Source organism: Pseudochaenichthys georgianus, chromosome 14 (genome assembly GCF_902827115.2).
Source record: "Pseudochaenichthys georgianus chromosome 14, fPseGeo1.2, whole genome shotgun sequence".
Taxonomy (NCBI): domain Eukaryota; kingdom Metazoa; phylum Chordata; class Actinopteri; order Perciformes; family Channichthyidae; genus Pseudochaenichthys; species Pseudochaenichthys georgianus.
Genome location: NC_047516.1, coordinates 19,935,615 through 19,961,458, shown reverse-complemented (window position 1 = coordinate 19,961,458; position 25,844 = coordinate 19,935,615). Strand labels below are relative to the sequence as shown.

At 40.5% G+C, this 25,844-nt stretch overlaps 2 protein-coding genes and 1 long non-coding RNA gene across 3 annotated transcripts; 1 reads left to right on the top strand and 2 right to left on the bottom strand.

Annotated features, from left to right (window-relative positions):
• Positions 1 to 213: 213 nt before the first annotated feature.
• On the bottom strand, positions 214 to 13,937 carry ltn1 (listerin E3 ubiquitin protein ligase 1). Its single transcript, XM_034099901.2, has 32 exons — positions 13,817 to 13,937; positions 13,379 to 13,585; positions 12,603 to 12,701; positions 12,067 to 12,297; positions 11,930 to 11,982; positions 11,625 to 11,805; positions 10,347 to 10,520; positions 10,011 to 10,201; positions 8,995 to 9,142; positions 8,641 to 8,898; positions 8,198 to 8,506; positions 7,731 to 7,946; positions 7,572 to 7,613; positions 7,288 to 7,477; positions 6,949 to 7,188; positions 6,714 to 6,867; positions 6,420 to 6,570; positions 6,038 to 6,248; positions 5,792 to 5,936; positions 5,527 to 5,640; positions 5,301 to 5,428; positions 5,064 to 5,199; positions 4,839 to 4,983; positions 4,504 to 4,717; positions 3,470 to 3,707; positions 3,275 to 3,352; positions 2,953 to 3,139; positions 2,664 to 2,829; positions 2,351 to 2,571; positions 1,494 to 1,688; positions 1,115 to 1,282; positions 214 to 849 (listed from the first exon to the last, which is right to left on the bottom strand). The coding sequence occupies exons 1-32, from the start codon at positions 13,856 to 13,858 to the stop codon at positions 787 to 789; spliced, it is 5,295 nt and encodes a 1,764-aa protein (XP_033955792.1). The 5' UTR covers positions 13,859 to 13,937; the 3' UTR covers positions 214 to 786.
• On the top strand, positions 13,474 to 23,965 carry LOC139435120 (uncharacterized). Its single transcript, XR_011644394.1, has 3 exons — positions 13,474 to 13,550; positions 22,502 to 22,581; positions 23,141 to 23,965. It is a non-coding gene; the product is annotated as an uncharacterized lncRNA (long non-coding RNA).
• tmem135 (transmembrane protein 135) lies at positions 14,458 to 22,160 on the bottom strand. Its single transcript, XM_034099902.2, has 15 exons — positions 21,972 to 22,160; positions 21,383 to 21,510; positions 20,403 to 20,495; positions 20,255 to 20,288; positions 20,083 to 20,148; positions 18,888 to 18,934; positions 18,757 to 18,798; positions 18,493 to 18,663; positions 18,346 to 18,415; positions 18,078 to 18,245; positions 17,685 to 17,748; positions 17,504 to 17,580; positions 16,835 to 16,933; positions 16,659 to 16,726; positions 14,458 to 16,568 (listed from the first exon to the last, which is right to left on the bottom strand). Exons 1-15 carry the CDS (start codon positions 22,107 to 22,109, stop codon positions 16,433 to 16,435), a joined length of 1,401 nt encoding a protein of 466 aa, XP_033955793.1. The 5' UTR covers positions 22,110 to 22,160; the 3' UTR covers positions 14,458 to 16,432.
• Positions 23,966 to 25,844: the final 1,879 nt, after the last annotated feature.

The following is a 25,844-nucleotide window of genomic DNA, read 5'->3' as shown; positions in this document are numbered from 1 at the left end:
ATATATATATTTTTAAATATGAGTTCATGTTTTTAACATGGGTTACATTTTTTTTTTAACATGGGTTACATTTAACATGGGTTACATTTATTCTATATGTATGTATATGTATGTATGTATGTATATGTATGTATGTATGTATATGTATGTATGGTTGGATTATTTGACCGCTTGATATAAGTGCTGAATAAAAGACAAATTGCATTCATCAAATAGTATCCACAGATGTTTTTATTTCCATCATGTACAGACGTACACAGGCCCAGGGGAAGACATTGAATGTGTTGATATATATGTGAGCATGGACATTTTAAATAAGAAACCTCCCTGTCTTGATTATCGTAGGTGATGTCATAATGGTATATAAGGCATGTCACTAATCAGACATAATTTCTTTAAACTCCTAAATATTAGGAACAAAACATGTGAAACCTGTCCTGGGCATTGCAATATTTACACCATGTTTTTTTTCTAGTTTTAAAATGACTTATTAGGACGTGTGTTTCTCTACGACTGCAGCACCTGGCCAGCTTTGGTTTGTTTCCAACTTAGTGATTTAGCCACTCCTACAAACACTGTTCGGAACGATGAAAAATGAAATGGGCAAAAAGATAAAATGTCATTAACTGAAAAACATCTGAGCGAGCTACTGATGCTTCACGTATACAGCACAGCGAAGCAGTGGAATAAACACACGGTTGACAGCTTAACAACGGCAGCTACTGAATATGGACACAAAAGTCACTAGATTGAACTGCTGTTTAATTGAAACCTTGAGAGCTGCTGTTAGAAGAAGGTTTCTCTGCACAGAGGACAGGTGGACTTGTTGCTGGAGGTGAACCACTTGTACTGTAGAAAGATGAGAACATATATATCAGTGTAAATACAACAATGTCAGAAAGTACAGCATGTTCACTTTAACCTATATCTCTTTCTGAATAAAATTGTCAATGGTATTCGTTAGATGGATGATGACTAGTAGTGGATTTATAAATAATGCCTTCTTTTAATTACCACTAAAAGGAAAAGTTCCCATGAAACATAATTGTGCCCGATTGCTTATATTCTGACAAAATATATTTTTCTAACAATGAAATATTAACATATATCTCACCAAACACGCCGAGTGGAACTTCTTCTTGCAGGTGCGGCAGCCCTTCTTGGGCAGGGAGTAGTTGGAGCCGTGGATCACAGAGAAGCAGATCATACAATCCTCTATTCCCTCGAAGCGCTTATCCACGTTGTTCTTCCACAGCGCCAGGCCCTCCATTATGCTGCCATTCTGAACACAAACACACATTTACATTTTCTGAATTGTTTCATCCGCCTATTCTTTTCTGATACCAAGAAACATATCTTCCTCAAACCCCCCTCGGCGTGTATTTCTTAAGAAACGTCACTGGTAGAGATATGATCCAGCTACAGGTCCTCACCGACACTACTTAATAAAGAAATGCCTTTCATTTATATTCATAGTATGTTTGTGTTGCTACCTGGTGTGTGAGGTAGGTGCTCAGCTGCAGCATCCAGTTCCTCCACTGCTGCACGGCGACTCCCACACGCCTCCCACTCTCCACAGTGATGGAGCCCAGAGGGTAGTTCTGTGGGAGCTGAATCACCAACTCAATGAAGATGTCATCCACAGAATAGGTAGCAATCACCTCCCGCGCTGCAGAGCGGGCCTTCACCTGGGGCGATAAGGAAAAACAATATGCAAGCGGTTGCCTTCGCCATGGGGGGTCTTACAGTAACCTTGAACTACTGAACGTTGTAGATGTAGGGGTGTCCAAAGTCCTTTCACCGAGGGCCACATATAGAAAAATATTCAAAGGGCCGCTCACTAGAGGGGAGGTATACTGCCTCATAAGTTATAAGTTAGCAAAATCATTTAAAAGTAGGTGAATGATGCTTGATACTTGAATCTACTTTAGCTCTCCAGAGGGTTTCATTTCAATTGTTTACAGGTCATCCCTTACAGGAGCCCCAGGTTCATTATCAGAAGAGGAAATAGGAAGGGTATATTTCAAGTTTATTATGTATATAAGTTATTGGGCATTTTTCCTATCGACTTAGATTTGTTAGAACATATTTTCAAATGTAATTGACTGAATGTATTGTAAATTGGGCTTATTAACACATGAACACTACTGTGTAATATATGCTTACAGATATATTTAATAAGTACAATACAAGAAAAGCTCAAATTTCATTTGTGGGCCATATTTCATTACACTTTTAGAATTTGCCGAGGGCCGATTCAAAATGTCCCGCGGGCCGCATTTGGCCCCCGGACCGTAGTTTGGACACCCCTGATGTAGACACACACAGAGCATTGTATGTTCTAACTTACAGTCATGCTCTCGAACATCTGAGTGCTGGAGTGGACAGACGAGATCTCCTGGGCCGAGAGGACAGGGCTGACGTATTTAATAGTGAACTTCTCCGCCGTGGTGCTCACTCTCTTCTCCTGGCCGTTCCACCACAGCCGCACCATGGCCGGCAGGTCCTGCACCGTGCTGTAGTACACGCTGCAGGCCAGGTGAGGGAGCTCCCACTCGACACCGTCACTGTCTGCAGGAGAGAGACCCAGGAGGGGAAATGTAAGCGTGTTCCCATGTCGCAGGCTTTTACAGAAGTCATGGAGGTGTGTGTGTTTGACTTACTGTCCACAGCTAGAGACTGGCTCTCTGTGAAGAAGGTTTTGGTCTCCTTTGACTCCGCCCCCTGGCCGGGGTAGATGGGGTTCTCAGGCATCATTTTAAATAGGTGAAGGAGCAGCTTGTTGAGGGAGCAGCTTCTCTTAAGATACTGGGCATAGTGGGCTCGCAGCTAGAAAGGATTAAGAAGAGCAGTCAATACTTAGACAATTCTTCAAAGCGCATTTCCTCCTCCGTTTGCCAATATGGTCTCAAACTACAATAGAAACTACTTTAAAAAAAGATAATGACTCACATGGGATGGTGAAGATTTGAAAAAAGTGAGGAGCAGCTTCCAGGCCAGGAGGTATCCCAGGATGCAGGAGTACTCCACACTGAGAGGCTGCACAACTGCAAACTCTCCCACTTGAACCCCGGCCAAGATGCTATCGCACAGTTCCTCACAGGTCGACAGGACGGCCATTAGAGATGCTGGGGGGGAACTAAAATGAAACACAACTGTAAGAAGAATTTTTTAAAAGTCCCAAAAATATATTTATTTTTTTAACACTTCAAGAACTTATGTGACGTAACGTGTGTGAGACTTAAGAGAAAACATATGTATTCCATTCACTTACAGACATGGCTCATCTCTATCATCATCAGACTTGTTGTTGTCTCCTTCACCATCACACTCGGGCAGATGAGGCATCACCCTGTATTGACAAAAAGTACGTGTGTTAAGACGAGGTGATTATTCCCCATTTGAGCAGATTTTCTTTCTGGGAACAGTCACTTGTGTTTGCACACTGAAACACTCAAACAAACCTTACTTTTCTAACAAGTGGTAGACAGTGATCTGCAGAGGCCTGGCCTTAAAGAGCAGCAGAGGACATAAAGTGTTGAGCAGCGTCTGAAGCTGCTCTGGCAGGTTTGTCTTCTGGTCTGCGATGAAGCGTGGATGCAGGGAGTTGTTTTTGAGCTGATGCAGAGGCACATGTGTCAGAGCCACGCCGACCGACTGCAGCACCGACAATGGGAACACTGGGTCATCTGGTTCAGGGAAGGCTTCTGGATAAAGACAACAAACAGACAGAAGGACTTAGATACAAGATATATTGCTTACGTAATTGTATTAGGCTAGTTTTTAGTGCTGGACTCTCAGAGTCTCAATAGGCGCTTTCACACCAAGTACTTTGCCGAACTTAGTTCATGAGAACTCTTTAGTTCTGATGAACTAAAGAGCAGATCGCATTCACACCGGAATAAGTCCCTGAGGGAGGGTTAGGCAAATGAAGCCGCTGACGTCACTTCTTCTTCTGCTTTGGGTTTACTGGCAGACCGCAAACAACTTCACGGCGTATACTGCCACCCGAAGTCCCCGGAGTTGGGGACTGGCTTCAGTAGAAGCTGTTGTGAGTCTTTCCAGCAGCTTCTACTGAAGCCTTCAGAGTAAATCGCCAGAACGCCGACACCTCCTCATCTCCACCGCTCCCATGTTTTCTTTTGTGTTAGTTAAATAAATTAGTCTCTCTCCGTTGGTGTGCTGGGTTAATGCTAATAATGCTAATGCTAATAATGCTAATGCTAATGCGAGGAAAATAAAATGGCAGCTTCACAACACTTTTACGGGGCGTGGTTTGCAATCCGAAATGGGAACCTTTTTCTCCCATGAAAGTCCCTGCTCTCTAGCAGGGACTAAAAAGGGGGTGAAAAGGTTCTCATGAACTAAGTTCTAGTTCCGGATTTTTTTGGTGCGAACGTACATTTTTGGAACTATACTGGGAACTATACTGGGAAAGGTACTCCGGTGTGAAAGCGCCTCTTGTTTCCCACAGATTGTTTGATAACCTGCTCGATTAATAACCTGTGATGTTGATGGGCAGAGGAAGTAGCAGGTTGGAGATTCCTTCCACGAAGAAGTCTCTCCATTCAGCGGCCAGTGAGGACGGCAGCTTCTCCGCTACTTCGGGCGATGATGATGAGAAGAACTCATTCAGCTTCACTATCAATGCAGCTGACTCGCACACAAACAGCTGCACCCACGGGTTCCAGAGGCTGCTCACATTCTCGCTGGCAGTCTGACGTTGGAAACGAACACACAGAGTCAAAGACAGTGAGGGACAGAAGATGCACCCTTTGTAGCTGACAATAAACTAAAGGTCACAAAACGACACAATGTATGTAAGATCTCCGTCTCACCTCCAACCAGGCTAACATAGAGCAGAGCAGGAAGTCCCACTGGTTGCCCCCGAGAACCGTCGGACAATGAGTCACCATCCAGGTAGAGAAACGCATTATCTCCACAGCGAGGTTCAGCTGTTCTGCAGTTGCTTTGGACAGGTCACTGCAAGACGTGACAAATGTAAATATAAGGAGAAAAATGTAGTTTGAAGAGATATAAAGAGTGACAGTTTGTGTGATTACCTGCTAAAGAGGAACCAGTCCTCCTTGCCGGTCCTCCACTCCATCACAGAGGCCAGGACAGCCTGCACCACCTCTCCCTCCACTTGCGTGTTGGCTTTAAGACAGCACAGCAGCACCGCCAGACACCCATACACATCTGACACACACAGCCCAAAATGATTATTCGCCTGGTTCGCGTCCAAAATGTCCATGTAGACAGTTGTGTGTGTATGTTTTGCTGTTTGTGTGTATTCTCACCGTCATTGTCTTGCCAGTTGATTATCCCAGCAGTTGCCAGAGCAACGAGAGTCTCTCTGTCTTCGTTGATCATGGCGGGGCAGAGTACCTGGAGCGTACTCAGTTTGCTTTGACACACTGGGAACAAACTGACCAAACGGACCATTTTCAAGAAGCTGCAGTGTTGTTGAGAGGTCGCATGACCAGGTTAAAGTGTTAAAGCATTTATAATGAATAAAGGATTAACCTGTGTGCGGTGCCGTAGAGCTTCCTCACAGACGCATTGCCAGTGGCTGCCAAGTTGTTGGTGTGGATGTAGTTTTCTAGAGTCAGAGACCAAAGACCTCCATCCTCCAATGACCTACAGGGTAACGAGACAAAACTCGTATTCAGATCATTGCCATGGAAAATGTGCATTAAGACGGGATTCATTGCTTCTGAAGCTGATATATACGTTCCATATCTTTCTCTTTCTTTAAGGGCGTCTCGGGTTGATTTTCTGTGTATCTCACCTCGAGTAGAGAGTCCCCAGCAGGTCTTTCATAGGAACCTGCTTCTGGAGTCCTTCCAACAGCCCTGAGTCAGTCAGCAGGCTGCTGTAGGCGGGGGTGTACTCTACCTCCTTACACCACTGCAGTCCATACAGCAGCTCTGACACTGCACCCAAAAATAAATCAAACGGCATCAGAGTCCGTCAAAGAGAAATGTGAAAAACTAAAATACAGGGCATTTTATTTCTTATGCGTGTGTTTGTGTACCTGTGTGCTTAAGGTTTGGCAAGAGTGACGTGCATTCTGCGTCCTTTTGGTCACCAGGCGTGACTGCGACACTCTGGGCAACTCTCCCCAGCAGGGCACAGGCACAGAGGTGTGCCGGCGGCCTGGTTGGCACCCTAACCTTCCAGAGGTCCATGGAGGATTTCTTGCAAACTCCTCGGTAACGGCTGGACAGTAAAGGTTTTTTGACCCACTGCAGAGGACAGAAAAAAGAGGGGAAATGCAGAGTAAATGTCAAGCATTTTTTATTTATTTTTTTAAAAATGGAGAATCTAGTTAAAGAAAAATCCTTCAACAAGTTCTTTATAACCAATGTATGGGAGAACATTAGTTACTTCCTAGAGTAATGGATTGGCTGATTTACCTGAGGAGGCAGAGCTTGTCGGATTCTTGTCCATTCTGTCTGGCTGGGCGTCAGTTGTGTGAAGAAGTGGACCAGGAGGGGGGAGTCTTGGTTGCAGACAGAGACGATTGTCTCCACGACGCTCTGTACAGCCAGAATTAGAACCTGCAAACTAAAACATAACACCAAGAAGAGTTAGATAGACCCACAAATTAGGCTTGGACCAATTCAGACCCACAACAAAGTTCCAAACTTCATGAGGGATTACTGAGAGACTACCTTTGATTTTTTTAAGTACAGAGCGTGTTTTGTTACCTTTTAATATCCAGAGAGACGGTGAGTAGTTGTGTGGTCACCCAAAGAGCTGCACTGTGCAGGAAGCCTCCTTCCTTGACTTCATATTCAGAGTGTTTGACCAATGACTGGACCCCAGCCACACATACTTTCCGCAGTTTACCTAAAAGTGAGACTTTGAAAGCAAAAATGAACATAATTGAGCTATTAAGCTTACTTGAAGTATTATAAGAGTATGCACTGGGCATGTACCTACCAGACAGATGAGTGTGTGTTTGGTCTTGGGCAGTCAACTGGAAGACCGTGAGCAGGAGTTCCTCGGCAGAGAGCAGGAGAAGACAGTCTTGCACGGAGGAGAAGAACGTGGAGGCCACATCACAGATGAAGCAGATGAGTGGCTCCATGTTGCCAGCATCGGACAGACACTTGGTCTCAGACAGAGTGGCATGGAGCCTTTCTAAGATCTTCTCCATGTACACCTCCCCTATTAGAGGTTCTGCACAAGTAAAAGCAGATAGAAAAATTGCAAATGTAGCCGGTTGATAAGAAAATCCACAAACGATTTACATTAAAAGTCTAGAAAGTGTCATTTTACCATTGTTGTGGTGCTGAGAGAGGACCAGGCTGATCAGTGTCCAGCTGTGGCTGCTGGATGGAGAGGCAGACCTGGGAGAGCTCTCTCCCAGCTGGCACAGCTCTACAGTCATTGCCAGGAGCTGCTCGCCCAGAACTGAACCTTTCAGCCAATCACGACAGCTCTTCAGAGTCTTAGGATCTGTACATGCCTGAAATAGTGGACAGTAGCACAGTTTAGAACAATGTAAATGTGATGTATTGATAGATAATATGCTTTCATTTATGTTCACGGAAGACACATACCCTCTGTATAATTTGCAGGATGATTTCCCATTTTACATCCATCTAGAAAGCAGAGGGGAGTATGAATGTCAGCAAAGAAACAACAGCAACCTCAGTTGAATCCACAACACGAGGATTGTCACGTAAGTAATATGTTCCGACTTCTGCGTCTCATGTTACCTTGGTGATGTGGTTGAGGATGCGGGTGGTCTCCTGCTGGCTGCAGCAGTAGAGAGAGCTGAAGACCATCTCCACCAGATGCTCAGTGTCGCTGCGCTCCTCCTGCCCCAGCCACACCACCACCCGCTCCAGCAGGAACTGCATTGCCGGGTTCTTTTTAATCACCTCGTCCTCCGGCTCACTGTCCAGTATTTTGTCATCCAATTCCACCAACGTCTAAGCAACAGAAATTAGAAAAAAAGTCAATTGCATCCGGAATTGTAAGCGCTTCTATAATTAATCCTAATACATGTTTTTTGCATGTTCAAGCCCTCTTATTCAAAAGGGCTTTTACTATTTTTCAGTGGATTTTTTTATACTAAATCGTCCCTTGCAATTAACACAGATTAAGCCTTTACAAGGATTTATTCATGGCTCAAAATTACACACGTTGAAATACGCTTATCTGAAGTCGTCAAATGACTCACAGTGAAGACTCTGGGAGTGTGGAACGATTGCAGGAGAAGAGAGAGGAAAACAAGATGTCTCTCAGAGTTTCTCTCATTCACATGTACCAGGCACAGTTGTGCCAGCTGGCACACGACATCTTCAAAATGCTGGGTCTGTAGGGACCCAGATGTCTTCTCATTCAGCTCCGACACCGTCTGAACAGGCTTCTCGACAACATCCCCCTCCACTTCACTTTTCTCATTGTCCTCTGGTGTGGAGAAACTGATCTTGACAGATTTCTTCTTCTGGTCGTGCTTTCTTTCTACACTCTCAGGGTAACGCATTACCTGGAGACAGAAGAGAAATGGAGAATAGATGTATTCAGGCATTCTGTGTTCACTTGTACCTCTCCCAAAGACTTATTGATCTGCTATTTCTTTGTATGTGTGAACCAGAGATTCCCAAAACACAACAATCTCACCTGCAGCAGGGTGGCTACCCCTTCCAAAGCTTGTCGATCTGCATCCTCATTGTCGGCATAACGCACAAATATAAGACCAAGCCCCTCCCAGAAATCTGCCAGAAGCTCTTGAAAGACATCTCGGCTGTCTGTAGCTTCCTCTTCACCCTGCAGGCCTGCCCTTTTCTCCCAGGAAACAAGCATTTCAGTGACCGAAAAGAAAAGAGGCCCATTTTGAAGGGAGGGATTTCCGAGAGCCTTTTCCAGCAGAGGAAGCAGCTATAAAAAAAAACAGACAAAAAACAATGTAAGACAGGTAGAAGACATAAGTAGATCGGAAATGATGGGAATATATATGTAACTCTATGATCCCACCTGCTGTGAAATAAGTATTGTTCGTATTTTTTTCTGCTCCTCCTCTTCTTCTGCATTTTGCAGTATGCAGTACCTCAAACACTCAACAACAGAGGTCACGATGACTGCACTTTCCGACGGGCTTGTTGCTGCGCGCTCACTAGACAGACTGAGAAACAGACACCGGGTTATAGTAGGATATAGAAAATATAGTTAAAAACAAGTGTATTCAAATGTATACTTTTAAATCTAAATCTCCTACACAGGGTCTATGCAGGAATCCTGAAGTCAAATTGAATACCTTTCAAGACCTTTTTTAAGACCTCATCGCCACTTGGAGTTTTAACCGGTTACCTTGGCGACACACTTTACCTCACATTGACTATATACAGTATTGATTGTCCTTCCTCCTCATCTTCCAACCATTTGGACGCTAACTTGCATTTCCCCATAACGATGTTGCTTAACAACCGGCGTAAACGGACCTTCGCACTATCAAGCAGTGAGCGTGCGATGTCCTGTTCAGATGACGTCACATCCAACGGGGTGCCATAAATAACCTACACAGAATCTCACTACACACCTACGCAGTGATTACATTCAGGCAGACTGTGGAATACAACCTCTTTGGACCATTTATATACTTATTGAAAACAAGCTACAAAATGTAATGCCTTGGAAAATGCTGTTTAATACTTTTTAATAGCCTTAATTTTCACTAAATTGATTTATCAACTTTTAATACTTTTTAAGACCCCGCGGACACCCTGCTACAAGATAATCAAATACTGCTCTTTGTGAAAAACTGTGTTCCACTGCTGGAAAAATTGTCTAATGAGTAAATTATATATATAAATAATTTTCTTAGAATATACATTTGCAAAGAATCATTGATTTGATGAACATCATTGTCTAAAATGATTGCAATATATGTGCATCATCTACAGAAAGATTCCATTTCAATTTTTTTTTTTTTTTTTTTTTTTAAAGAACATTTATTTATCAACTATCCAGAGCATAAAATAAAAACGAATTACCCTTGTATTAATGAGGAGAAGAAGGTGGTGAGAAAGTCCAAGGTCGGATCGGTGACCTGTTGGGGCAGTTTGCTGAGGAGTGGCATTAGATTAGGGTGGAGGGATTTAGCCATTCCCTTGCCCCCTTCTTTTAATAGTGCCCAAAGTTTAGGTAAGAAGCCCTTCTTAGCGTTCACGTGTGTCCAGCAATCCTGAAATGGGAGCAGGAAAATTGACAATGTGATAAATTGGCACCACAACAAAATAAAACATCTCCACATTGGTATTACTGTAATAATGGAGGATAGAAAACCCTATAGAACACCTAACAATATAACAGCAGTAGCAAAAGCTTACAGGGATGGTAGACACCACATGAAGAACAGCCTCCCACACAGGGGGCAGCACTATGGGGTCCGTGTCGTCGATGCTGAGGAGAACAGCGGGGCAGAGTCGAGCGGCTTCAGCCTGCACCAAATCTGGAGTGTACTCACACAGAGCACACACCATCTCAAAAAAGGCCCCTCGCACCTGTGGAGCAACACATAGGAGTTAGGGCTGCACGATATATTGTGTCGTGACGATAATCGCGATATTCACATCGCAGGACGTGCGATTTAAAACATTTTTTAAATTATTATTTTTTTCTTCTTTTTTTAGGACTTGCGATATTAAGTAGGCAAATTAACTCAAACACGTCCCGTTACAATTATTTTTCTGCTTGCTACAAAATGAAAACTTGCGCGGCTCTCATGTCAGGGGTACTTGAGTGAGTGACATGCAGGCTCTGCATGCACAGCAAACCACCAATCACAATCAAACCTCCAAAGCAAACGGACCAGGTGATTAAAGGTAAAAACACTGAATAAAGTCGTTTCATGTGTTTCTCCAGGGCAGTTCGGCGCTGCTAACCGAGCTAGCTCAGCTTGTTGCTCTGATAACTTAAGATCCAGACGTCCGTGACTAAAATCCTTCATCATCCGGTTAAATATACCAATTGTATCATTAAAGTTCAAGAAAGGATGGTTTGCGGGGAAAAAAACTTTTCTTCAATTCCTGTATGTTTTCATATCGCAATATATATCGCAGGGGGGGGGAAATCGCAATGTCAGTTTTTTCCAATATCGTGCAGCCCTAATGGGAGTGATTATTCTCCAAAACAGATCATCACAGGTGTCATTTGAAAGCACACACAGATGTAATTCAGCATCTCTCGGTTTTATCGTTAACAAAATATAAACTAAAAAGATACATTTATCTTTGAAGGATAGAGCATATCTACATAATCTGTGTTTAATGAGAAAGACGTTTTTATCCAGAACATGTAAACATAGCTACATTCATGTAATAATAACACCTTTTATTAAACAAAAGATACACTCAGATATGTATCCCACTTTAACTCAACTCCAATGGGTGCAAGGAATAATAGTGAACTTGGTGGCTTAGGAAAAATAGGGTTATGCACTGGGATGTGGCATATTATCCTGTACACATTTTCACAAGTTCACTCAAGGTCTTATGATGAATATATGAAATTCAAGTGAAACATTCCTTATAGTAGTTATGTGAAAGGACATTATGTGCAGTGCATACTAGGTCAACAAATGCATCAGTCTTACTCAATGCCAGTACCTGAGGTGTCTTGTGTTTGCCGTACTTCCAGAACTTCCCAGAGTTGAGAAGATGTGTTAGTCTCTCCTCCAGGGCCGTCCTGTCGCTCGGCAGCAGCAGCGAGAGCAATCTCTTCACCCCCAACAGAGAGCTGGTCAGCATGCGCACATATTTGCCTTCTCTCTCCTCCTCTGTCACACTTCTGGAGAACAAAAGGAACCAGGGCCTCAGTAAATAATAATAATTTGTCCATTTATTATCATTGTGCCAACATAATTGAGACAAATGGAGAACATAACATAAAGCAAATAATGAGCTAAACTTACTGTGGATCGCTCAGCGTGTCTGCCGTTTCCTTTAACAAAACATCTTGAAGTACCTGTAATACAAAAATAACCTTTTTACGTTAATTTCAGTTCATTAGATTACAAAACCCCTCGTTCCCCCTCCAACCACTACTCACGTTTAGCATCTCATCCTTGCAGAAGCTGAGAGCCTCGGGCTGTTTGCTGGGGGAGAACGCAGCCTGGAAGGCCTGGCACGCCGCAGAGGCTGCAGGTGTGTAAGTGTCACACTGGGACAGGATCCAGTGGCCCATCAAGCTCTTCAGAAAGGGGGCCAAGCTGCGGCGCACTTTCAGCACCAGCTGCTCAAAGGCCTGCTGGGTGGCCTCCCTGATCCGCCGATCATGGTCCTGATAGACATGACGATCAAGACCAAATTATCTTAATGTACACACCCCGAACACTTGCACAAATTAAAGTCTCATTTAAATGAAATCTGTAGTTTGAGTGTGCTTCCATCCAGCCTGAGTTATTCCCAATCATTTGAAATGGGATGCCTTCAATGGCAGGATGGATTTCATTGATCAAAATGTATAATAGTAGCTTGAGTGCTTAGTTTTGCGTTAAACATGCATCGTTTCCAGAATGTGAAAAATTATTTGATAAAGATACAGAAAGGGATATTTTATGAATGTGTGTTGAAGGACCATCTCACCACTGATATCTTGCAGTAAATCCTCGGCCAGTACGGCAGGACGCCTTTCACCTCTTCAGCATCCCGTTCCTGGCACATGGATCCAAAGTCCTGCACAGCCTGAGGTAAGCATAAAGCATTAAAGGTCACCTATTGTGCAAAATCCACCTTTTCATGTATTTTATACATAAACATGTGTCCCCTTTGTGTAAAGACATTCTGAAAGTTTCAGGAAAAAAGATTAGCTCACTTTTTGTCCTGATCCATTTATATAAAATCCTGTCTGAAAATGTCGGATTTTGGCCACTTTATGATGTCATAACGATTTTTCGGCTTGTGTAAACATTAGCCAATCACCAACACCCTAACCCTAACCTTATCACCTGAATCTCCTCCTAGAGCACCATTGAGTTCTTTTGAACCAAATCTCTCTCAGAGGGGCGTGGGGAGGGGCTCCTTATTTTCATCTAAAGTAACAGACACAGAATCAGCACATTTGAAACAGGGCTGAAACCGAGGGGTTTATGGGATGCTACAATGATCTGTTTGGTATTTAGAGCCAAACACTTCAGAGACATGTTTTGTATGAGATCTAAAATATATTGATGAAAAACAGTATATTAGGGGACCTTTAAGACACACACCTGGACCAACAAGCCCCTGAAGTGATATCCCAAGGAGTGTTTTCAACGTGTGTGTACTGTGTTTTAAGTTACATAAAGTGGTATGTTGTAGAATTCTATAAACTGAAATGGATGTTATATGCGACCAGAAAGTTAGTAACAGTTTAAACTCACTTTCAGTCTGGTAACAACATCCCTCTTTGACAGTTTCCTGAGCACCAGGCGGAAATCTGCATCCACCAGGTTGTCTATCTCCTCCGCCCCGTGGACAGCGGGGACATAACTCAGCTCCGAGTTGACCGTCGTGTCGAAGCCCACAAAGCCCGGGATGACGCCTCCCTCCCGGGTAAGTGCCTCCGCAGCTCGGCCGCTACTGGACGGCTAGTAAAGGCAGGGGGAAATGGGCGTATAGAACATTAATCATCTCATTAAACATTAGCTAGAAGAAAACGTGGTGGCCGTAAAACAGCTGGGACACACGTAGCCTAAACTAGCTGTGAATGTGAAGTTTACATTAGCTTGTGCTCGTGTTGACAGCTAGCAATCTCACTTTAACACTGTAACGTTAGCTAAGGGTAGACAATACAGTACTATACAGATATTGGTACTTACCCGGACATTTCCTTTGGTTCGTTGTTTATTCTTACCCCCCATTGATACGCATTAATGTTAAACGTATCCAATGGTACAGAGCGGAAAGACACTGGTGGTGTTCATGTGACGGAACTGACGACTTCCCGTCCTGATCTTTCAAAATAAAGTGGCATCCACAGACTTCATGAATAATATCTGACTGTACTGATAAAACGCAGCTTTCCCCTATGCATTTCCCAGTCAGCTATAAATATACACCAACATTTTCCATATCATGTGATCCAAAAATGACAAAACTAACAAGGACTACAAATTAAGAATATTTAAATGTATACAAAATAATTCATAAAAATGTGTTATGAGTTTAATTATAATTCCGTACAACATAAGTACAGTCCTAAATATCATTAATCATGCATTTTTCACTGTACTTTGTAAATCATGGCTTGTGTTATTGCAGTGTCATTTGAGATGAGCATAGATAACATGAACTCCAAAAATATCCACTATGGCATTGTCTGCAGAACAACTTGGACTATTTATCACTTATTAAAAATGTTAATGCATACTTTCCAGATAACATGAAATGTTTAAAACTCAACACTTGTTTTTTTCAAATATCCTCATCTTTCAGCAACAAAAATCAGAACCAAAGCAGATTTGAGCTCTGTGCTTTTTATTCACAGAAACAGATTCCTTACTGTACTTTCATACAAACACTTCAATGTGGCTCCAAATTCCGAAGTTAACCATTTTTTAATCAAAGTGGAAGTTAAGCTATTGGGTTCATCTTGAAGCTGACAGTGAGTATTAATTTAAATGCAAACAGCCAACTGCATTTTTAATAGATATTTTATAAGCTCATATGAAACAACTAAATCATTCATTTGAACCAGTTTGATTCTGTGTTTGGTCTGTATTAGTGAATATTAAATATTCAGCCATATAGATCAGACTGTTCTTACCCAAACACCAGCTGAAAATGAAATAAAAAAGGATCAGGTTGACTTTGGTGATGATTTTTTGAATAATAATTTGCTAATGTTATTACATGAGGCTTGAGGAATTATGAATCTATCAAATAAGTCTCCCCTGCAAAGCAAGTTATCACATTACAAAGTATTGGCCTATTTAAGATGTTTTAATTAAAGCAAATATAGAAGTGTATTGCCATTCACTTCCAATGTATATGCCTTTACGATGAAATTAATGGTTATTTCTTAATTCGTTTATTTTGATACAACCTAACCACAGGTTTCAAAATATTCTCCATAAATGTAATATCCAACTTTTCCAAGGTCCTTGCTGCTTCATTTAAGCTAACTTTAAAGTGTTAGTGACTCGATGACATTTGAAAAAAAACAAAATTGCAATTTTAAAAAAAAATCACCAAAAACAAGATCAATTTAAGTAACTGGTTAAAAATAGTGATTTTCCACCTCTTTGTTTCAAATCATAGAACACAATCTAAATACATCTCTCTTTGTATAATATTTGATAAGGCTACACAACAATACACACTCAATTGCATCCATTAAAAGGTGCACATTTAGAAATGATCAGAGAGTTATGATTACAAATTCTTTCACCTCTTAAATCAGGTATCACGGTGCCTATTTCAAAAAAGATTAGTTGGTGATTTTCGCCCTGTCCTGAAAGCAATCAGACAGGTAACCAGAGTTCAGTCAATAAAACTTAAAAGGTGACTTTCAAAATTAAGAAACATTTGGACCAAAGGAATGCTGTTGAAGCCAAACTGAATTCATCTTTTACAATAAACCATGTTTTTGGTTATCTGTAGTTTTGGTAAACACACCATATAAAGGTTGATACCTTACTATTACCATCCATAATCTGCAGAACAGTTTAGTATTACAATTAAATGTAAAATGTTTCAATTGCTTTATTATTATTAAAGGTCACCTATTATGCATAATCCACTTTTTCCATGTCTTTTCTACATAAACATGTGTCCCCTCTGTGTAAAGACATTCTGAAAGTTTCAGGAAAAAAGATTCTCTCTTTTTGTCCTGATCCAACAACCTGTCTGAAAATGAGCCGATCAGATTTTGCTCACTTTATGATGTCATAACGATTTTTTTGGCTTGTGTAACCATTAGCCAATCACCAATCAAGGTAACCCCCCCCCCCCCTCCCCTTATCACCTGAATCTCCTCCTAGAACACCATTATGTTCTTTTTAACCAAATATCTCGCAGAATCTGACCCAGAATCAGCACTTTTGAAACAGAGGGGATTATGGGATGCTACAATGACATGTTTGTATATATCTGGGACCTATAATATATTGATGAAAAACTGTATAATAGGGGACCTTTAATGTGTAAAGGGTTTTTAAGTGTAAAAATGTTTCATATATATTTTGCAAGTCACCTGTTTCACACAACCCCAGGCTGTGAACGTGTGCAGCATCATGCTTGACACTCATGACGTCCTGCTTTGGACACATCTAGGGCCCGACATCTTCTAAAGCATTACCCCATCTAATAACACGACTTCACAACTCCTGAGCTGTTATAACACCTTAAAAAAGATCCTTCAGTTACTCAGAAATAACAGCCACACTGTCCATTGAGGTAACCCCTAACATCCCCTCCCACAGCCTGATCCCAGGTCAGCCCAGTAGGATGTCGGCTCCTGGTGGAAGCACTGTGGTGAAACGAGGGTCCAGCTTGGGCACAAAGCCTTTAAAGTCCCTGGAGGCTTGAGTCCCAAACACATCTAGCAAATGCCGGTTCATCAGCCCAAATCTAGGAAAGGAGACAGACAGATTAAACTTAACATGGACAGAAAAACGATGATAAGATTGTTAAAGCATAGTTTGACCGCTGTACTCTTACCTGCCCTTAGTCAAACGCAGCAGGAACTTCCAGTATGTAGGCCTGAGGTTCTGCACTTCCATCACAGCCTGTGTAAAAGTAACAAGTCATGCATTAATCCATTACTCAGCAGACAAAACAAAAATTAAATAATACCTCTGTGAGCAGGTCTGTGGGTTGTTGTTTGTGTCACTTACGGCTTGGAAACAGATTGCCGTGGAGATGGCATAGATGACCGTGTCTGCATGAGGAAAGTAAGGGAACCGTCCGGACTCGATGCCCTTAAAGTAAACGGTCTAAAAGCAGAAATGAAAGCGTGTGCTGTTAATGTTTACCGGTCCAATGCAGATACATTTTCAGATAGGCAGACGCATAAAGTAAAATGTTATTAAATGCTTATCTGGCCTTATGTTAACTACCATGTCATTAAAATGTATACAGGGGCTTTATAGTATAAGACTGTAGACTTCCCCTCAGACAAAGTTGGAAAAAGGAACCCCCTCCCATAGTTTGCTTTGTTTCACTAATTCCTAAAGGATCATGATTATGTTATTTGATCCCATAGATTCCCTTGCAGGAAACCGACCAGCGTCCGTTTAGTTGTTTACAAGTAAATGTATTTTTGCGAAAAATTAATACTTAATTTTCTCATACAGTGCAAAACTAAACTATAGCTGACATACATGAAATAAGGGAAGTTATCAATAAACCTGTACATTGATATGTTACAAATTGTTTCCTGTTTATTTATTATTTGAGAAACTATTTGCTATGATATTTAGAAAATACTGTTAGTCTATATTTTCAATTATTGGTTCTCAAAAATGTTATTTCTCTTTTTACTGTCACTTGAGATATTATTTTACCTCCACGAGCTTTGAGAAGAGATACATGGATATCGACGTGCTCTTGTAGAAGAACATCGAGGTACCAGCCAGGAAGCCTTGAAAGATGGGATACAGAAAAAGAGAAATTGTCAGATAATATAAGATGAGACAATCTTTAGGAAGATAATATTTGTGAACAGTTTACACCATAATGTCTCACCAGCTATCAGTGCATGGAGTTCATCATCAATGTTGCGCAGCCAGCGCAGCAAGCAGCTTGTTCCCTGATTAGAACAAAAACAGTGTTCCCAACATAACTACATTGTACCAGTATTGGTAGCTGACGGGGTAATGGGACTTTGGACTGTTGGAGGGCAAGGGGGGGTTGTTTATATGACAACACAAGACATGCTGAGAAAGGGAAAAGGTTAAAATGTAAGAACTATGCGTGTGAGGATATGAGAGACAGAAATCAGAGATTAGCAATCAAATAGTTCTAAAAGGAGATGATGCCTCCGTTTGTATTGTTAACCTAAAAGCAAGAATTGCACAACATGAAGGTAAATGAAACAAAAGAAGCTCTCACAGAAAAAACCACCAGGATGAAATGTACCTTGTAGATGCTGACGAAGGATCCTAGAAAGGCCCCTAGCTGGAAGTTCTCCTTGTTGTAGAAGAGTGACGGGAGGCGTGAGGGTTTAGTAAACATGTGTCTGAACGCTGAAGGCACCTTAAGACAACACTGAATCAGGTAGCCAACACTGAACATCCTGACAAATCCCTGGACGATGAAAAAAGAGAAAAAGTAATAAATATTGTGTTATTATTATTATTATGTATGGGTGTATAATAAAACCATAATCATAACTGAAGTGTCTTACTTTCACACAGTAGGAAATGCAGTTGTCTTGGTAGTGTTTGCAACATCTGTGTCTTGGACCCTTTTTGCATCTGGATTGTTAAAAAAAAAAGTCAGTAATTTACATTTGAAATCTTTGTGTCAGTGTAAAAGTTGTGTATCCTCTCACATCGATTCTATCAGCTCCCTGGTGTAGGCTAGCAGAGTTTTCCTGCTGGAGTCGGGTCTTTCTGCTGACGCCTGTGAAGGCTCAGACTCTATAGCAGCTGTCCTCTCGAGGGGTCTGATCTGTTCTGACGCTACAGAGTGAGTTGGAATCTCTTCTTTCCCGATGATGAACCTGTCACAGGGAATTCACACTTAAGCTTTGTGAGCTTTACCAAATAACTCTCAGTCAATCTGAATCAAGACATCACAAACAGAGATGACTTACTTTAATGCAGAGAAGGTAAACCCCTTGAGACCATCTTTCCTCCTGTGGCATAAACACAAAATGTAATTTAAACACCTTTGTTTTTAGTACCTAATTAACCAATGTTTCACATTTCACTTTAGGTGTCTGACCTGAAGAGGAACGTGTAGAGAGATGCCGTTATGCAGAACAAAAGCACCTAAGGGGAAACGCAGACGGAAAGAGATCATCCAGGTCTTCTGGGCCCAGGAGTTCAAAACTTTTAATCTCTATCTGATCAGATCAGATTTTGAAATCCCATTTTTTGTGATCCAGGATCAGACAAGTCGGCCAAATGTTGTCCCTGGAGTTCAAAGCAATTCAGGATAGGATCACCCTGATCCAGATTACGATTTTTCAAGATGACTATCTTGAATATCAGTGCTTTAATCCTACCGATCGCTATCTAGTGGACATGAAAAAGAATACAAGGAAGACAAGAGACCACATTGCAGAGACATCTATTGTCCGCAATTACATTTGAAAGGTGACGACAGATGATGGACTTTTTTTTTGTTGAAGATATTTTTTCTTTAATCTAAATTATATTTGTGATTGACAATATTTGTTGTGATACTTTTATGAGCATAAACATTTATGTCATCAACATTTGGTTGAAAACAAAATAGGCCACCAAAAACGTGACCAGAAAATGAAAAATAAAATTGATTTGCCATGAAGGCTAAAAATGGTGTATTATTTCAGTTAACACACTTTGCCCTCTTATTTATATTGAAACATATTTTTAAATAAATGGTACAGTACATTTTGCTCTGGTAATCCACTGGAAATCCACCCCTCCGGTGGGATCAGGATAATCTAGTTTTTTGGGATCAAACTGATCCCAATCCTGTGTTGTCGGTTTGAACTACCCGTTTTGAAGATTTGATCCAGATTAAAGCTTGGATTGGATTTCCTGATCTGATCGGATATCAAAGTGATCCTAATCCTGTTTTTTTGGTTTTGAACTCCCCAAAATCTAAATCTGATCTGATACGGATTAAACATTTTGAACTCTTGGGCCCTGGTTAGCATCGGGTCATGGGACTTATTTCACAACTATGAAGGGTAAATAAATAAAATGGCTCTCTATTTAAGCAAGTGGGCACAAGGTGATAAGTTCTGTTTGTATTCTGAGCTGGGGTCATTTAACATTTAAAACAGTAAACTGCTAAAAATGTAAAGCACCCCTTTAATGTTTTAAGGTAATGCCCTTTGGTGCCCACCAAGCATTTGTTTTAATACTCTACACTTATTAAGTCACAAAGCCCCCATATAAAGCTCTATCTATCCCCCTTGTTGTCTTACCTCGCCGTGCTTGATGGGTTTAACGATCCCTCGTGTCACTGCCATACGGAACAAAGTCTCAGTGGCCTAAAAACAAGATGACACTGTCACATATACACTGTGTGGCGAAGACAGAAATTTATTTTTATATAAATTATGTAAAATAATTGTTAAGGTACAGAGTATCTCTTACAATATTTGTCATGTATATTGTCAGCATCCCTCTCCTGGTGGGGGGAGGAAATGGAGAGACACATTAATAGTCAGTTAACATAACTAATACTCACAGGGCCATGTCTGATACTTGAGATGCATCCATTAACTTTATTTAAGTCTCTTACCTTTTCTTGCGCTCCAGGAGGATGGCGATATAGGAGGCAGGCAGCGCCGAGCCAAACCCGGCAGACCAGGGGTAGAACCCTCCAAGCAGTTTCCTTAAGTTGGAAATAAACACAACTATATTTCAATATCTTTTTACTTTAGAGTGGACTCTGTAACGCTGTCAGAACAAGTTATCTTTAAAGAAGCAATTGTTTGGCCAAATCTTTCTTTAACCTTTTTAAATCAAGATAGATAGATAGATAGATAGATAGATAGATAGATAGATAGATAGATAGATAGATAGATAGATAGATAGATAGATAGATAGATAGATAGATAGATAGATAGATAGATACTTTGTTGATCCCAATTTGGGAAATTCTGTCGTCACAGAAGCAGAAGTGTGTACAATACTTGAAATACTTTAAAAAATAGAAAAGAGAATTAACAATTAAAAGTCAAATAAAAAATATAACAAATAAACAATATAAACAAAACAATATAAAATATTCTTGATAATAAAAGTAAAAGATAAGACTTTATTCATCCCGAAGGAAATTGTTGTGCCAGAGTAACAAAATACAATAAATACAAACAACACAGCAGCAAAACTGTACACTAAAAGTGCAGTAGTAAAAAATACTACAGGATCCAAAATACAGGTCTTTTATAAGAAAGGAGAAACTCAAACTATATCAAAAGGGGAAATGTGATTTAAATGGCATATTTTAAATAACTGTCAGTATTTGGCAAGTGTACTTTAGTAATGTGCAGAACTTTAAGCTTAAATGTTACGTTGTGGGATCAATAAACACTTATCTTATCTTTACAAGAGGCAAAGGGCAAACTAAACTCTGAAAACTTTGAAAAAACAACACTATGATATAATGAAAAACCATTCAAAACTACACTGAGATAAAAACAATAACAATTAAAAAAAAACACACATTCACCTGATTTGTAGGCTGTGTATCTGTGGGACATATTTTTGAACACTGACCTGAGAATGCAGAAGAAAACAATGTAGAGCCCTCCATTGGCAGTGAGGAAAGAGGTAGACCACAGGATCTCTGGGAGAAGCCTTTTTAAATAGTAATCCTTCTTCCTTCTCCTTAGCACTGCTGCTATCTGTAATAATTAGAGAAGAGTGGCACTCACTGTTGTTGGTGTTCACATTTGGATAGTTGCATGAGATTTGAGAAAACTTTAAAAAATGTTGTGCAATTGAATAACACTTTCCCTTTGCAGCTGATGATGGTTTGTATGATGCTTGCAATGGACCAAACACTGGAGCAACAACAATTCGTCGGACGGCTTTAACTTATCACAGGGTGTGTTGTACTTGACTATCGTTACTGTTTATTTGCCTGCCTGCCTGTCTGTCTGTCACTCATGCAATGTATTTGCTCTATCACCCAGTATGTGCATATGCAGGAACTTGACCTCAGTCCTCAAGTGCAAACGAGCGAAGTTCAAGCTAGTCTTACTCTTTACGATGTTTTCTCAAAACTACAGTAGAGCCCTACTTGGTTAGCTAGCTAACTTTAGCTTCAGAGTCAACGTTTTGCAGGCAAAACAGCAAAACTTACCAGGTAAAGAGGGGCGTATATTTTGAAGGACACCTCCAAAGCACCTCTTGCTACATCCAATGCAGACTGCACACACGAAGGGTCCCAGGTATGCCCGATCTCGTAGCAGCTGTGTGGTAATTTACTGAGAGCGGCCATGTCTGTACGGTCTGTACTCTGACAACCAGAGTTATGAGGCGGCGACCCGCAGCGCGTTCACTGTGAGGGGAGCGCGGTCAGGCGCTTTGAACGTGCACGCGCTGAAGGGACTGGCACATTTTTATTGGAGATAGTGATTGTTGTTCGTGTCCAGTTCTCTACAGTAGAGCACTTGCTCATCCCCTCAGATTTTGTAGGTGATTGTGTATGAATTAACATTGATATAAATATTTACTTAATCACCATTCATCAATTCATTCATCCAAAGTTACAGTAAAATAAAAAAGACCCTGACTCGGACAATACACAATCCAACATGTCCAACAGAAGAGAATCAGTTATATTGTTTGTACACATGGTACTTTACATATATATATATCTGTTTGTTTAAGGTGTCCAGGTGATGCAGACAGGCTGGACCAGAGAGTGAGAGACAGAACTGGACTCCTCACAGCAGTGAACTTCAGCACAGGTACAAAGACTCTTTTTTTCTTACTGTACAAAGAATCAAGAAAGATATTTAAATGAATGTTTAAATGAATGAAGTATTGACTTGAATACACTGATATATATTCCAATAAACAATACTAAATACCAGATCACCTACACATCAGTTAAGTTGAGGGGTTTTTCCATGCAAAAAGTTACATTTAGATATTTAGCAATATGACTTTGTCAGCTTTCTAATGTAATGTATTGAAGGCAAAGATGTATCTCTCAATATTGTCTGTAAAAAACGTGGTAAAAGTTATTCTTTCAGTGAGACAACAGAGCAAGCTTCTACAGTTGCACTACGTTTTGATAACAGTTACATATTATTTTGATAATAACATATATTTCAATGTTGATGAATTTCATACTGTTCATTCATAATCTGATTGTCTTTGTAGCTCATTGTTTAAATAAAAAAAAAACATTACAATTACAAAATAATTATATCTACAGCCCCTAAACACACAAACACACCACTTTCATAAATAACACACTTGTTCTGCAATAATATGTTTTATGTTTCCTGTCATTTTTGTTAGGAAAGGACATGCCTGAAAGACACGACATGTTCTCCTTCTCTGAGGGTCAAGAAGAACATCCAAGAGGATCATTAAAAGCTGATACTATGAGATGTTAAGACCAGTACAGGACATTCACTATAAACAACTTTTATTGTAAAAACAGTCAGCTGATCGAATGCAGCTATTTCCACATCTACACTCCATCAGCTGATTATTTCTATTTGCCTCACTTTATGAGCTTCACATCACTTGTGCCTTGTACCGCAGAGTTTGCAACGTCACAAATAAATGGGGCCAAGCTTCAGTTAGATGTGAATGTGTAATCTAACATGTTTAGTAAGAATAATGGACAAAAGGAATGCAAATACAAATACAGTTTATTGAAATGTGAACCAAAAGTTAATCAAATGTTTTAAATAAAAAGCACATATGGACAGAAGGTGTAAACCTATTACATGTATAAGTAAACACATTTAGTCAAATAACGTGACAGACTAGGCCTGTGCAGTTGGTATCAGTTTTGCCCAGCATGGGCTCCTTCATCAGCCCTGGTCCTCCTCGCTGAGGAAAGACCCTCAGTCCTCTCCAAACCAACAGACAGGACGTCCATCACACGGAGGTTTCTCCCTGAAGTCTCTGCAGCCCTCTGGACACCAGGCTGTCTCAATCCGTCCACACTGAATATGAGAGGGGGGAAATGAAAATAATAAATGCTTTAGACAATAAGAAACATAAAGTTGACTGTTGAGTTGCTCAGTTTTTTTAGATTGTCAATACTATTACTGTATAACTAATATCTCAGGTTAAGAGGCCCCTTCAAATAAAGATTGGTCTTTAAATACATTTTGTCTTTTGAATTGTTTGTCTAAAGTCAAGGATCTAGAACTGGTATTTATTTTTAATGATACAGTCTGGTTATTATGCTGTTGGCCTCACAGGTAAGAGCACTAACTAGCTACCATTACATGTACCTTAGCTTGACTTAAATGTATTAAACGTATGGTTAAGTGATATCAAAATATAAATAACTAATGTCATGCAAACATATTAAAATTTGCTTGATTCCAGAGTTGAATTTAGCACAATTGCATACAAACGTTAAGGGGTTTTAAGATTCTGAAATATTATGCTAAAAACTCAATAACTTAGATTATTATTTATAGTTTTGCTGAATAGTTTCATGGCCGCTTACCTTAGAAACGTAAAATGCGACGGCAGTGTGCAGATGGGGAGCATGTTAGCTTAGCTTGGTAGCTTCAGCTAGCTCTGGAAATTCCAGCTGGGTGGCAGCAGGTCCCGCCTCTTTGCCCTTATTTGGAGCAGGCTGGAGAAGGCGGGAGTTGAACTCTGATGTCACTGTTGAGCCGTTAGTGGCCGACTCCGCCTACTAAGGGCTTCACGGCAACTCTGCAGAATCCTATGGGTGACGTCACGGACCCTACGTCCATTTATATATACAGTCTATGATCACTACACACAAGATGCACGATGAGAAAAAGACTGAGAACAGGTAATAGGCTCTGATTTATCACCACCATCAGGCCTTTTCATTTCCATTTCCGTTTTGTTGTCCATTTACACTTTAATACTCGTTTATTTTGTAGTTGGTATGTATATTTAATTCATAAATCTGCTGCTTATGTTGTTTTTTTTGTTATAGCATTTTATAAATGATAATATTGGTGTTAATGTTCACTTTATTTTCATTTAAGAGGTCATGTATATTTAAGTTATATTTATTTTGATTTTTGAATGTTCCCTTCAAAAATGTTATTAAAAAGGCATGTACACCATAAAAGATTACTATTGAGGTCTATTGTCAGGAATGTTAGTGTTATATCAAATAGTGAATTCTACTGCAGCAGAATGTTGCAGTAGAATTTGCAGTCTGCACAGTGTTATATTTTCACAGCTCAGTGTCAGTAAATATTGTGCAGTTAGTATTGGACTACACGATAGATGCAAGCCTGTACAGGTAGAGTTATTTAAAGCATAAATTAGTCAGTTGGGTTCTGGAGGTGTGGTTACAGCATTGTGCTTGGTTGGCGTGGCCTGGGCCTGGTGGTGGGGCCCAATGTGATATATTTTCATGGGGCCCAAAATCCCTGGCGGCGCCCCTAGGTGTTGCTGTTTGTGTACTTCAAATGTTTCATGCATTTACTTTGAAGAGGCAGAGCGATCAGACCTCAGTGTGGTTGTACTGCAGTTGGTCAGCAGGTGTCAGGCTCCCTCCTTTGAGGTATGTGCTACAAAGCCTCAGGTTGAAAGATGCAGGGGTGTGGACATGGTTAAGGGGAAAGTGCATTATCAGGATGCTCTGAATCTTAAAATGTGGTTGGACATTATTTCTGCAACTAAATCACAACACAACTTTATTTAATGTGCTGACATAACTAAACAGCTATGTTAGAAGACTTCATGCAGATTTTAAATGTTGTTTAAGAAGGAGTATCTTTACACTACTTTTTGCATGTTTAATACATGATTGTATAAGGCATTATAGATCAGTTTTAAGTGATAAGGAAAAACGCTGTTGTGTGAGAAATGTCCAAAATGCACTTGCTATTGTCATATGAAACCTACGAATGTGCATCATTTGATGAATTATAAATGTGTCGTTTTTTTCTGAGAAACACAGAAATGATGTGATAACAGCTACCAAGTATCACATAATATTCAAATCACACTTTTCCCACCATCAAAGTGAGAGGAAAAACATTGG